Source organism: Tachypleus tridentatus, chromosome 5 (genome assembly GCF_004210375.1).
Source record: "Tachypleus tridentatus isolate NWPU-2018 chromosome 5, ASM421037v1, whole genome shotgun sequence".
In the NCBI taxonomy this organism is placed as follows: Eukaryota; Metazoa; Arthropoda; class Merostomata; order Xiphosura; family Limulidae; genus Tachypleus; species Tachypleus tridentatus.
In genome coordinates, this window is record NC_134829.1 from 12,920,286 (window position 1) to 12,934,940 (window position 14,655).

At 35.0% G+C, this 14,655-nt stretch overlaps 1 protein-coding gene across 1 annotated transcript; it reads right to left on the reverse strand.

Annotated features, from left to right (window-relative positions):
- Positions 1-10,226: 10,226 nt before the first annotated feature.
- Positions 10,227-14,620, reverse strand: LOC143250230 (uncharacterized). Its single transcript, XM_076500707.1, has 4 exons — positions 13,579-14,620; positions 12,576-12,644; positions 11,281-11,373; positions 10,227-10,455 (listed from the first exon to the last, which is right to left on the reverse strand). Exons 1-4 carry the CDS (start codon positions 14,512-14,514, stop codon positions 10,405-10,407), a joined length of 1,149 nt encoding a protein of 382 aa, XP_076356822.1. The 5' UTR covers positions 14,515-14,620; the 3' UTR covers positions 10,227-10,404.
- Between the last annotated feature and the right edge of the window lie 35 nt (positions 14,621-14,655).

Genomic DNA, 14,655 nt, shown 5'->3' on the forward strand with positions numbered 1-14,655 from the left:
AAACCACAGCCAGGGGAACGGGCTTGGAGAAATCAGGACTAGAAACGTCTTTTCGTAGGAGTGTTAAATAAAGCTTCATGTCTTTTAAATTAATTATTTCCTGAGCCAGGTGACTTTCTACCTGAAGTTTCGTGTAAACACACGCGGTAAGTACAAAGACAGTCGTTCATAGCAGCATCACATCTGTCACATATTTATTACCACGTGAATCAACTTTTAAATAGGTCATAGACATTCGCAGCGTTGTTTTATATCTAAGCTTTGGTGTAAAATACCTAACTAATTTTGCTGGAGGTTTGTTGAACAACAATAATAATAATAATATGAGCAAATTGGCAAATTTTGATTTTCATAACAATCATAAAATCACTTATTTTGTATATTATTCATGTCTCGGTAGTTTGAACCATTGTGAAGGAAGGTTATGAGTATTGTTTTGGAAATAAGGTCTAATTTTAAGGTGGATTTTGCCCGAGTATTCTATTAGGAATTTGAACAAATTCCTGCGCGATCCCTATTATGAACCACTAACCTCGTACGTGATGACATCACAAACTTCAAACAGTTTCAATAGTACAGCTATGGCAATTTCTCACTGGATGCTAACTGAAGGAATTGACACTGTTTTCGGTTTTTATATCTTACAAGCCCTGTAGGAGCTTGCGAGAAAATCAGCGGCGGTAAGAAACGTTGGTTTCTCTTTAGCCCCGGATGGCCCGGCATAGCCAGGTGGGTTAAGGCATGCGACTCGTAATCTGAGGCTCGCTGGTTCGCGTCCCCGTCGCACCAAACATGCTCGTCTTTTCAGCCGTTGGAGCGTTATAATGCTACGGTCAATCCCACTATTCGTTGGTAAAAGAGTAGCCCAAGAGTTGGCGGTGGGTGGTTATAACTAGCTGCCTTCCCTCTGGTCTTATGTCTTACACTGCCAAATTATGGACGGCTAGCGCAGATAGCCCTCAAGTAGCTTTGCGCGAAATTCAAAAACAAACAAACTTTAGCCCCTCTCGCGTAATTAAAGCTAAGCTCTCATCAGAAGAGAATGGTCTTACTTGAGGGTATGTAGATGATGGATTACTTGAGGCCTGAAATAACATTAACCTTGAAAACGGATGAGGAAAAGCTGCGAGATAGGAGTGGGAGAGAAGGGAAAGAGAAGCAGGCTTGACTGAATGGAAGAGTAACTTGACGAACGGCGAAGTGATCTATGGAAAGCAATGGAGATCAAAGCTGGGATGAAGTAACAACTTACTGGGTTTAAAAATTAAAGGTACTAAACTGGTTAACTTAAACAGGATTTTAGTTTTGATATTGGCTAAACAATTGGTTTTTATTTTGTTTGTGAATTTGTTTTAACTTACAATGACTTTGATGTAGAATTTAAGTAACTTTGAAAGAGAGATTAAATGATTAAATAAAAAAGCACCTTTTCAGGACGGGATCACAAGATCTAACAATTCAAGATGATAATTTGGCTTTGGGGGAAAATAGTACCCTGAAAAACCTCACTTTCACGGCCATGGCGCCAATGAGATAAACTGACCGTGCCCGGAAGTAGCTGAGGTTAATAAAACATGATATGGATTTTATGCAACTTATGGGATACAAGATAAATACAAAAATATCAAAAAGTAAAAGCAGAGTCGGTAGGATTAATTTTGATCATTGTAGGGGTAATAATTACAGTATACATACGCGTATTATGGAGCAATCGGGTGAAGGGTGAAAAGTCTTTTGTTGATCGGGTGTTGAACACAGATATCTTAGGTGGACATCGGTTTCTTCACCTGCAGTCTGGAGTTTATTAAGTTTCATGACGTTCCTAGTTTGGGTCTCTTGCTTAATTTGGGCAGTTTGTCAGTAGAGGATACTGTGTTGGTTGCTGAGGTGAATATGGTTTTGGGTCTGAGCTGTGGTAGTTACTAACTTCCTGATCTGATCTGAGTGAATTTGGGGCTGGCACTTCTAGTTTACGTTGTCAGTGGTTTGTCCTGTGTGGTTGTCTGCATGGAGTTATTCTTAACCAGTTAAACAGAAATAGTTGTATTAATGATAGGTAGAGCTGTGAGCAGCGGCGTGGGTCTCCTTGGAAGATGTTGAAAAACAGGCTTGCTGTACTTGTGGTGATCGACAGTAGAAAAGTTGCGCTATGAAGTGAAAGAAATGGGAAAAAACAGCCATTGGTTAGAATGTGGTTAGCTACTTTTTTGGAGACAGCGACAACTTTCATGAACTGGGTGGAGAGGCTTGTAGTTTTAGACCAAATTCGATGAACAGCATGTAGCTTATATTCTTTAAATTTTGAAACTGTACTTCCTCTACTGACATATATTAATGTCACACATTTTTTTTCCCAAATAATCAATAAGGTAAGAGAGTATTTGCAGTAAAATATACATATGTATAAAAACCTAATTTCGATTGCATCTCTTAGAAAAATAATTCAAAAAATACTTTATATGCAAGCGTAAATTGCACAGCCTCAGATTTAAAGTTCATTTGGTTCACACTATAACAGGTGTGGTAACGTAGCTCGCCTTGTACCTGTTTAAATTAATTGCTTGTCATTCGTTAGCTGTTTATGTAGAGTAAGTGGGAGAGGTACTACCTTTTCTGTCGTTTCTGTTGTCATTATGTCTTTTCTTTGGATGTTTAATTCAGTGAGTACAGAAAATAAAGTATCTACTTGTACTACATTTCTTATTTCAAATGTTAATTTTTATTCTCACTTACCCGGCATGGCCAGGCGGTTAAGGCGTTCGTCTCATAATCCAATTATCGCAGGTTCGAATCCCCTTCACACAAAACATGCCCGCCCTTTCAGCCGGGGGGGGCGTTATAATGTTATGATTAATCCCACTATTCGTTGGTAAAAGAGTAGCCCAAGAGTTGGCGGTGAGTGGTGATGGCTAGCGCAAATAGCCCTCGTGTAGCTTTGCGCAAAATTCAAAAAACAAACAAACAGAATAAAACTGTTTTGAATTAAGCACAAAGCTACGCAATGTGTTATCTGTGCTCTGCCCATATACCCACCACGGGTATTGAAACCCGGATTCTAGCAATGTGAGTCTACAGATACGTCGCTGTACCACTGGGGAGGGATTACAATAAGAACATGTAATAAATGAGAGGAAGGAAGAACAATTTGTATTTTACAAACATGGTGTAGGAATGAAATAATGGGAGTAGAGAACATATACATTGTTTGTATAATAGATAAAAACTGCAGTCAGCGTTATATAATTATCCCTTTCATGCCTGGGAGTCGTTCCTTGTTCTTAATAAAATCGCCTGGTGTTAGCCAGAATAAAATATTAAACGGATCACATTTCGTTGTGGAAAGATTAACTATATATGTATATGTATATATATATAAAAAACTCACCCAAATAGGAATAAAATAATAATACTCCTATTTGAGTGCTTTTGTTGGTTCGTTGTTATGGTTCGCTTGGTTGGACGTTAGATCGTAACATTGCCTTTCATGGTTGGATTATTGGCCATGTTATTAAATTTCAAAATTATTTTTATTGCTTATGTTGCAAGTTGAAATAATAAGGTGATAACTTCTTTTACACACTGTTCTCCAACGATGCGTCTACCACCTCTTATGCCCAACTGCATGGTGATGTTGCTGGTAGTGGTGACTATGCAGTCATATTTGAAGATGATGGCTCAGATGAAGATGCTATACACATTCATTATCTAGCTGATTATATTAGGTGTTGCTGATGAGGTATCGTCTCGTTTGCCTGACATGGCCAAATAGTTAGGGCGCTTGACTAGCATTCTGATGGTCGCAGGTTCAAATTCCCATCACATTAAACATGTTTGCCCTTTCAGCGATGGGGGCGTTATATTGTTATGGTCAATCCCACTATTCGTTGGTAAAAGAGAAGCCCAAGAGTTGGCGGTGGGTGGTTATGACTAGGTGCCTTCTCTCTAGTCTTACACTTCTAAATTAGAAACGGCTAGCGTAGATAACTCTCTTGTAACTTTGTACGAAATTTAAAACAAACCAAACCAATTGCCTCCTTTTTATATGTATATTTTGCCAAACCATCAAAGGTGTACATTTCGTACACTTAATTTTGTTGTTGTTACTGATGTACACAAAGCTTTAAATATTGCTAGTTTAACAAAAAGTTTCTCAATCACCAATAACAAAAGTTGAAACCCCATAAAATAAACAGAGCGGAAGCACCGTAGCTACTGAAACAAATGAGAAATAAATAGGGGAAGCTTGGTTGATGCTTGTCCAACTAATTGAAATTCATTGTTTGATGTCCTAAGCTGCGTAAATAAGATAATATCTGGAAGTGACTAAGTAACCAAGTGCTAGACTGTGCCTATGCCGTTGAACCCAACTGAAAATTTTGTATTTGGGAATAGGTTCAAGTCATGCGACATATTGCTAGAGCAATTGATATCTTGCAGCATGAGAATAAAGCATTTATGGGGCTACTGATTCCTATCTTGTGTATTTGGCTAGTCAAAGTGAGCAGTTTGAACAATAAATAGTTCCAAAGCTGTAAAGTACAAGCTGAAGTATTAATTCAAATCATAGAATCTAGGTTTGATAACGTATTCATTGATGATGATTCAGTTCTTTTGGTGTAATTTTATTCTCGCTTTATTCTAGCTTGGAGCTCTCCTGGCTTCCAGAAAATCGGAAGAAATAACTTCGGTAAAAATGGTAACAAAGATAGAAGAACACAGCACAATACGGTACATAATCACCTAATCAAAATAGCACAACATAAAGAGATGATGAAGACAATTATTTCGGATGCCTTTAAGGAAAGGGACAAAAGGAATGGACACGAAAGTGCTCAAGTAGTTGGTGCTTTTCTGGATAAATATTTGTAAAGTCTATTCACAATGACACATTTCCAGATGCAGTTTTAAATTCAGTATTCATATCATTAAATACTGTTATTTCGTCACCTGCCCCAGTTGAAAAGGTATTTTCAATTAGAAAGGAAATGTTAAAGGTGAAAAGAGGAGCGATGTATGATGCAAGATGCAAAAGAGCTATTTTTTTTCTTTAATGTAACGGTGATATTGGCCTCTCAAAATAACCGTTTTAACACTGCAGTTGTTACATGAAATAAACTCTACTAGATCATTTCACACTAATTGATAGACTACTTATTAGTTATTTTAGTAATTTGTGTTTTCTTGTATTGCTTAACTCATACATTCTTCTTACTTTGAATATTATAAAAAAATAATAGCTCCTTCCATTACTATTGTAAAACTCCTTAATGTATGTAATAAGTTTTTTAGTTCAACGCTTTTATTCAATTCTGTATACATTTACATATAATATATATACGAGTGTAATATCATATGTACGCAGCACACGATTTAAAAATAGCATACACGTATCTGTTTGGCATGCCCAGGTGGATAAGGCACTCGATTTGTAATCTGTGGTTCAAATCCCCGTCACACTAAACATGCTCGCCTTTTCAGCCGTGGGGAAGTTATACCGTGCGGTCAGTCCCACTATTCGTTGGTAAAAGAGAAGCCAAAGAATTGGCGGTGAGTGATGATGACTAGCTGCCTTCCCTAGTCTTACACTGCAAAAGAGGGACAGTAGCACAAATAACTCTCGTGTAGCTTTGCGCGAAATTCAAAACAAATATATGTAACCGTTTGATTATATGTTTAAATAAGTAATGTTTTATGTGACAACACTACTATTTTTAACAAGTAACGAATAAAGTAACGTTATTATTTGTCTAGTAACGTGCTCAATAATGCTCATAGTGAGACATCGTATGCTGTTTGTTCTTATATTATAACAATGAAATAAATTCTTGAAAAAATAAGTTATTCACATTCGTTTTCTAAACTAAAGAAGTGGTCGTTGTTAAATTAAAATTTTTAACCTATTCCTTGTTTATAACTGTTATTAATGAATGTTTTCATTAATAATGAAAACCTATTCGGTTTGTAAGATAACTTTGAAACCTTTCCTTGTCGTAAGGGCATGTATTTCCTTTTCGTTGTTCGTTCTCCTTTTTAAGTCGCGGGTTCAGTCAGAGGCTGAAATTAATTAAATTAATATGTATATATATTTCTGTAGTATTGAACAAAAACTGATGCACTTTATCACTAACTAGGCAACTGAAATTAAATTACACGAAAATTTTCGATCTCTGTCGACCGTTTTTAAACTTCAGAAGCTAAATATTTTCTTATTGTTTTGAAATTTCGCACAAAGCTACTCAAGGGCTATCTGTGCTAGCCGTCCCTAATTTAGCAGTATAAGTCTAGAGGGAAGGCAGCTACTCATCACCACCCACCGCCAACTCTGGGGCTACTCTTTTACCAACGAATAGTGGGACTGACCGTCACATTATAACGCCCCCACTGCTGAAAGGGCGAGCATGTTTGGCGCGACCGGGGTGCGAACCCGCGACCCTCAGATTACGAGCCGCACGCCTTAACACGCTTGGCCATGCCGGGCCTAAATATTTTCTTAAACGTTTTAGTAAAACGTTTGATAACAATTAAGAAAACAGAAATACTATCATCAAGATTTTTTTTTAACTTTATGAAGTAAATCTATTCTCCAGCTTTAAAGAAAATCCTTTTGGAATGACTTTCAAAACAAAAATATCTTCATTTTTATAATATAAATGTGTCCTTCATGTTTTCGGAACGATTTTGATTATGATTTCAATTTTGAAAATACTAGCAGTATTGAGGCAGCGTTTGTCGTTTATAAACTAAAGATCTTCAGTTGTAGAACTGTAAGAGACCATCGAAAATGTGGATATTTCCTATGAAGGCCTGAAAAGCTAATATCATCAAGTTCCACATCACAAATGAAGATATTCTGAAACCAAAAAACTCCAATTAACCAAGAAGCCAACACCAAAACTAAAGAAGACAGCTAAACTTCCAGAGCCCCTATTCCATGAGAAACAAACAACAGTTCTAGTATCCACTAATAACTATCTTCTCTTCCTTATTATACATACTTTTCTCTCCAGCTCCTCTGACTTTACTCACGTTCCTCGGATTGAATTACTCTATCCTCCTATCACTAGTTACCTACCCCTACCATTACCCCTCACGTTCTCTTAAATCTCTACCATATTCTCTTCAACTAAACCTCTAGAACAGATGAAAAGATATCTTAATCCTTGAACATCTTTGGGAGAAATTCTTCACCTCAGAATTCCTGATTACACGTTTTCACTGTTACATAGGAAGTTTAGTAATGATTCTTCTGATGGAAATACTAATGATTGAAATATTTTACGTTAGTTTGAATACTTTCAAATCTTATATCGTGTCACATTCTCTCTCTTTTTTTTTACCAGTCCTAACCAAAACATCAAATATGTATCCTTCATATTTTTTTTTACTTAATTTGCAATAGATATATTTCCATGTATATGAAAATGTTCAGATCACCAGTGTGCTTGAAGGCTTATAACGCTAAAAATCGATTGGCACAGATCATATAGTCAATCCTGTAGCTTGACGCTTGTAAACAAACAGTTCTGAATGGCATTTTATGTCCCTGGTACTGAGTATTTATTTCCATATGCTCATATTATAACCTAACGCGATGAAAAAAAAACACGAAAATACTTAGATTTTTTCTTCCCTCCTGTACGTATGTTATACTTTCTGTTGAATATTAATTGTAATACGACATGAGGGTCGGAGTGGACTGCACTTATTCCAACCCCTTTCAGAACCGTATCCATGTACGTATCACCATTATTATTCATGTGTTTCGCTTCATTTCGGCATTATAAGTCCGTATTGACATGAACAGTTCATTTCACACAAACACGAAGTCACTGGACAGCATTGACGAAGAAAATTTAAATAAATACCCTTTTAAATACTTTTAGAAAACGCCACATTTGTTGAATTGAAAACATTTTTAATCCTTCGAAATCTCGTATAAATTCTTCAATGTAGTACAGCAGAATTAATATAATCTTAATTACTAATTTCAGTTGCTTCTTCTTTATGTACCATAGCTAGTGCCTCTTAGTGGCACAGTCTGCGAACTTATACTGCTTGAAACTGGATTTCGACACCCGTAGTGGGCAGAACACAGATAGCCCTTTGTGTTGCTTTGTGCTTAATAACAAACAAAAAACAATCATAGCTAGTATCCTACTGTGTGTTTTTTCATAATTAAAAAACCGTAACCAGAATATGTCTTACTTTCAGATATATAACTGTTTGAACTTGTTTTCTGTTTTTTTCTTTGAGAAAGTAGTGTATGAGGAAGTGTTTCAACCACGACACTAACTGGTGGAGCTACTTGAGATTGTGTTTCCAGTTCTTCATGAAATACTACTTATACAACCACGACACTAACTGGTGGAGCTACTTGAGATTGTGTTTCCAGTTCTTCATGAAATACTACTTATACAACCACGACACTAACTGGTGGAGCTACTTGAGATTGTGTTTCTAGTTCTTCATGAAATACTATTTATACAACCACGACACTAACTGGTGGAGCTACTTGAGATTGTGTTTCCAGTTCTTCATGAAATACTACTTATACAACCACGACACTAACTGGTGGAGCTACTTGAGATTGTGTTTCTAGTTCTTCATGAAATACTATTTATACAACCACGACACTAACTGGTGGAGCTACTTGAGATTGTGTTTCCAGTTCTTCATGAAATACTACTTATACATTACATGGAATTGTCATGGCTTCGTTTACATATATCTGTGCAGTCCACACAGCTGCTGTTTATCTAGTACACAGACGAGATAAGCAAATAAAATACATAAAAAATATAAACCTGAAACGTCAAAGTTCGTTATGATCACGTTTGGTGATAACGTTGACAGTGATGCAGAGATGAATATCTCCATTCAAAGCTGGCTGACCACCATTTACGAGGATAACATCTGTAGCTACTGGTTAAAGTTCTGGTTTAAATGACAGTGACTGATATACTGGTAATCAACAAGGTTATTATAAAAGAAGTTCAGAAGAGCCAGTGGTTGATAACAGAAATTTGTATCAAAAGCTAAAATAATACGACACAATCGTATTCAAAGTTTTTTCATTATGTGTTATGTTGGGATATGTTCTATCTTACCTGTCTAGCCTACTGTATCAAATTATATTTTCATTCCTTATTTGTGTTATGTGTTATTACGTCTGAAAGGTGCTCGACAAAATGTGTAGTATATGTAGCAATCGGGTGAGAATAAGCAAATCTAACCCTTATTTTTAATATAGTGCTATCTTCTTTTTCTGTTCTGTTTTTTTTTAATATTTTTATCCCTTATTTTATCTTATTTTTAATATTACTATAGTTTTTCATATTCTGTTATTTATATTTTTATTTTATCTTATTTTTATTATGTTACTAACCTTTTTCCTATTCTGTTATTTATATTTTATTTCTTATTTTATCTTATTTTTATTATGTTACTAACCTTTTTCCTATTCTGTTATTTATATTTTATTTCTTATTTTATCTTATTTTTAATTCATTATTTTATTTACTTTCTTTCATTTAATTTTATTCAATTTTGTACTTTTTATTTTTTGCAAAGTTTATTTTGCTCGTGTACAAACAGAACGTTGTGAATATTATAAAGAGATAAATACGTTAATTCAGTGAGAAACGACTGTCGTCATGCCAGACTGTAAATTAATATACTCAGTCCTTTCAAATATTTCTTTATAAACTTATCGAATATGATATAAATGATTTGCATACAATGATCTGTTGATTTGTGACTATGAAGTCCTTTTTTTATTGGTTTCTATAGCCTAAGAGCAAATAATAATTTAATTGTTGCTGATAGGTTGTTGGATGAACTACAATATAGAGCAATACAAATATTTCAATAATTTAATTGTTGCTGATAGGTTGTTGTACAATATAGAGCAATACAAATATTTCAGTGGAAATAATAACATTTTAATGACGTTGAATAAGTGAAGTCATAAAGAATGACTGCGTTAAAAACAGCAACTCGAATCCTTTGACTAATTATATAATTTATTATTTAAACTCAAAAACAAGCCGAAACAAAAACAAATTAAATAAAGTTTGTTTAATTTGTTTTTGTTTCGGCTTGTTTGTTTTTTTTTACCTAAAATAACAGCAATACATGTGTGTGTGTATGTATATATGTATTCATCCCTTTATAAATAGTTATGAACAAGTTATGTTAATTTGTAAATTTTAGAGTTTGAAATAATAAACTCAGTGCTACCTATAAGATGCGATACATGTTTGTTTTGAAACATTTCAAGTTCTTTTTCCAAATAAAATGTGCTAACAAACTTCTATAGTGGGTTCACGAACTTCAGCTACGATTTGGAATATAGATGATGAAGCTGTTTCTATTTCTAGTCTTCCGTAAGTACGTAAAACCTTCTCACAGAAGTTGCACGATAACAACGATGTATGCAACGATAACCCCTATAACCTTGGAAGGATATGAGGAATATTAAGTTTGTTATTTGTAAAAATAAACAAAGAATAATTCAGAAAAATGATTAATCAATGGTTGCAAACTTAAGTTACCACACAAAAAGAAATAAAGAAATATTGATTTTAATTTTTTCTTTTTAGTCTTAATTTTGAAAATTGAATGTTATCAGCATTTCAGTGGACTGTTATATAATTGGTAAACAGTGAAAGAAATATTTAATAATACTTATGAAAAACTAATAATAAATAGATAGTAAAATATTTTTCAATTATCAAATAGTTCAAGAAAATTAGGTAAGTGAGATTAATAAAAACTCTATCCAGAGTGATATTTTAGAATATCCTTTTATATCAAGTTAAATAAATAGAACAGAAAAATTAAATACTTTAAATGGGACAAACATTCAATACTGTCTGTAAAATTATACCTAAATGCATCTCGAAAAATCAATACATCACGAGATACACATGCATATCCACGTATATAACATTATCTTGCCACAATAAATAGCCTTTTGTTAACTTCACACTAAATTTCTGTGATGATCTGTTCCCTGTCAACTTCATGAGCTGTGATCAAAAGTCCTATTAACTTCGATGATAAAAAAATATCTGTTAATTTCCTATCAACTCACTTTCATGAAGGATGCCCTGTTAATTTCATTTTAACTTATCGTGATGAAAGGTCCTCTGACAATTTCATGTTAAGTTACTGTGAATATGTGTTCTCTGTTCACTTACTGCGTTTAAGAAGCCTCTGGTAATCGCATGTTAACTTACTGTCATAAAGTGTTCTTTGTTAATTTACATGTTAACTTACCGTGACGAAAAGTCTTCTGTTAACTTCCATATACTGAGAATCGGATAGCATTGACCTGTTTTCTCCTTCGAACTTGGCCAAGAACATCTGGAGCTACATAATGACAAAAGTTGTTAAACTAATGATATTAGTGTGTTCATTTCAGTACAGTGCCAAATATTTTTGAACGAATGAGGTCAGCTTGTACATTTTAATGTAGTACCAAACATTTATGAACTAACGATATTAGCGTGTATATTATAACATAGTAGCAAACATTCTTGAACTAATGCGGTTGTCTTGTTCATTTAAATACAGTGCCAAACATTTATGAACTGATGAGATTATCATGTTCATTTTAGTATAGTGCCAAATATCTTTGAAATAATGAGGTAAGCTTGTTCATTTTAATGTAGTGTCAAACATTTATGAACTAATGGTATTAGCGTCTTCATGTTAATATAGGTATAAACATTTATGAACTAATAAGATTAATGTGTTCATGTTGAAGTTTATCTTCTGGGCTAACCCACTGCACTCAGGAAAGGTGCAGGAAAGGTGGGTTATATTCATTATGGAAAGTATTTGTCAACGGTTATTTATAGTTTACACACTGGTAAACACGGCCGTAATTGCTACAGGGATTTTTTATCGGTTTTTCAAACTGGTGTTATATAAGGGTCCCATTTCTTTCAGTTAAATCAGTACACAAATGACCGTAACGATTTATTAGAGATAATTTTAACCTAAATTCCAAGCTTATGCTCAGTATTTTAGACTGTACATTCCTAGTAGATTACATAAGTTATTTTAGAACATAAAATGTGTGTTAATCTTATAGCAAAACTACATTGTGATATTCGCTGTATCCACCGAGGGAAATCGAACCCTTGATTTTAGCGTTGTAAATCCGTAGTCTTACTACTTTACCGCGGGAGACTGGAAGAGAGTAACATTTCTTTGTTGTTAAGCGCTAAGCTTCACAACAGGCTATCTATTGTGTGCCCATTATGGGTATCGGAAAACTGTTTTTTGCATTATCAGCCTTCAGTCTTATTAATAAAGCAAGAAGATAGTGAAGGCTTTTACTGATGGTTTGGAAAAATGAAAATACATAATTGCTTTATTGATAGATAAGTATATGTTTAATATAATTTCTGTATGTTCAATGATTAAAAACCTGTATTGGATGGTTGGATATTTGAAAATTAAGATAACATTTTTCCCGAAATGAGTTTTTTTATTTTATTTCCAAAGATTCTGGTGATTTCCCTTATCCCCTTTGTCGCTCATTTGATTCATCTCGCACTACTTACTTGTACAATAGTATCCTCGGAAAAGTCACCCAGTGGAGTATCGTGAATGATTTTGAACGTTTCACTGGCCTGAAAAGAAACAAACAAGATAGCTTCAATTGATGTTCTATGTAAGTAAATGCTGAACAAAATGGTCAAAATAATTTACTTTTTAAAGTATTTAAATTTCGTTTCACTTTTTAAAAAAATAACTTTAGTTTATGTGAAGTTAAATCTTTTAAGTTTAAAACAAGGTTTGTTTTTTTTAATTTTGCGCAAAGCTACTCGAGGGCTATCTGCGCTAGCCGTCCCTAATTAAGCAGTGTAAGACTAGAGGGAAGGCAGCTAGTCATCGCCACCCACCGCCAACTCTTGGACTACTCTTTTACCAACTAATAGTGGGATTGACCGTCACATTCTAACGCCCCCACAGCTGAAAGGGCGAGCATGTTTGGCGCGACGGGAATGCGAACCCGCGACCCTCAGATTACGAGTCACACGCCTTAATAAGCTTGGCCATGTCGGGCCATTTTAAAACAAAACGGAGTTATTTTAAAATTTATATCAAAAATGAATGCTACAGACATATTATGAATCTGCTTTAAATATTCTACCAACTTCGCATATTTAATTTGAGATCGCAGCCAAAATGCCCTAGAAATGGAAAATAAAAATGTCCCACGTATTGAGTTTGATCCATCAACCAGCAGTGTGAGTACACTAGGCGAAAAATGAAATTTTATCCTAAGATGAGTCAGGCTGCTTAAATATAAGAAACAAATATAAAGATTTCGGTTCCTTCGTTCAACACGTTACTCAATGATTTAAACAATTATCTTATTGTTTATTCACTAGACGAAACTGTAAAAATCTAGTTTACATACGCACCTCTCATTCATTTCTCTTACAAAAAATGTGCATTAGGCTCACTCTAAAACCATACTAAGCAATTTAATAATTTATCTCGTTGTTTTCCTTGTTTGTTCAGCGAGCAAAACCACAAAAATCTAGTTTGCTTACGAACCTCGTCACTCATTCCTCCTATAAAAAAACACATTAGGCTCACTCTAATGACCAGCACGATACACCACACTGCAAGAGCTGGTTCCGATAAAGCCACACTTCCATAGATGACAAAGCAGGACGTAAGAGTGCTTAGAATGATGTCTAACATGAGCGCAGGAGAAACCATCTTCTTCATGAGTTCAACCATCTGGTTCAATCGAAAATGCAGTAAGCGTAGGTGTTCTAACTTAGTAGGTAAGTGAAGAACGGGGTATTTCTTCTTTAGGGCCTGCTTCAATAGGACATTGAGGCTGTTGTAAAAAAATCCCAGAGCCTTTGAGAAGAAAACCATATAAGCAGTGATGGTGATATACTGGGCAGAAATGAGGAAGCGCCACAAACAATCCTCGATTATTATTAAAAGGAGCTTGAAATTGATGATTGTGGTTCGAGAACTTATTAAAACCAGTTGGTAGTCGGAACCAAGACAATGGCCAGCTGCTGCCAGTGCTAGTAATAGACTAGCCAAAACAAAACATATAGCTATCCGCTTGAGTCTCTTAGGTTTAGCCTGTGTAACGCTGACGATATTTTCTACAGCTTTGCATTCCTGTAGGAGTTTGTACAATTGAGCTCTGCGAACTAGCAAAGTAACATAAGTAGCGCTGCACGACAAGGCTCCTGTCAAATAGACTAAAACACGTATGACATCCTTTACCCCATGGTCAGTTGGTAACCTTGACCAAAGCATTAAGCTCCTTAGAATGGTCAGTACGATGGTTGTTACTGGAACAACGTGAAACGTCAAGATGCTAGTTATCCAGTGATCAGCCGGTGTTAATAATCGTGCATTTTGTAAAGGACAAGCCCCCATACATTTCAACCACAAAGACATAAACTTAAAACTTTCTAACACCATCTGACTCTCATTCTCCTCTTGTCGAATTTGCTTCATAACTGTTTGTTTCTCGTCAGAACGAAACAAACTACTTTGCTAAAAGCCCGTTTTACTCGTGTTAAATGAATAATTCCAACTGAAACTGCTGACTTACTAACTAAAGTTGTTCCTTTCCGAATTAATGCAACAACTGCCTGG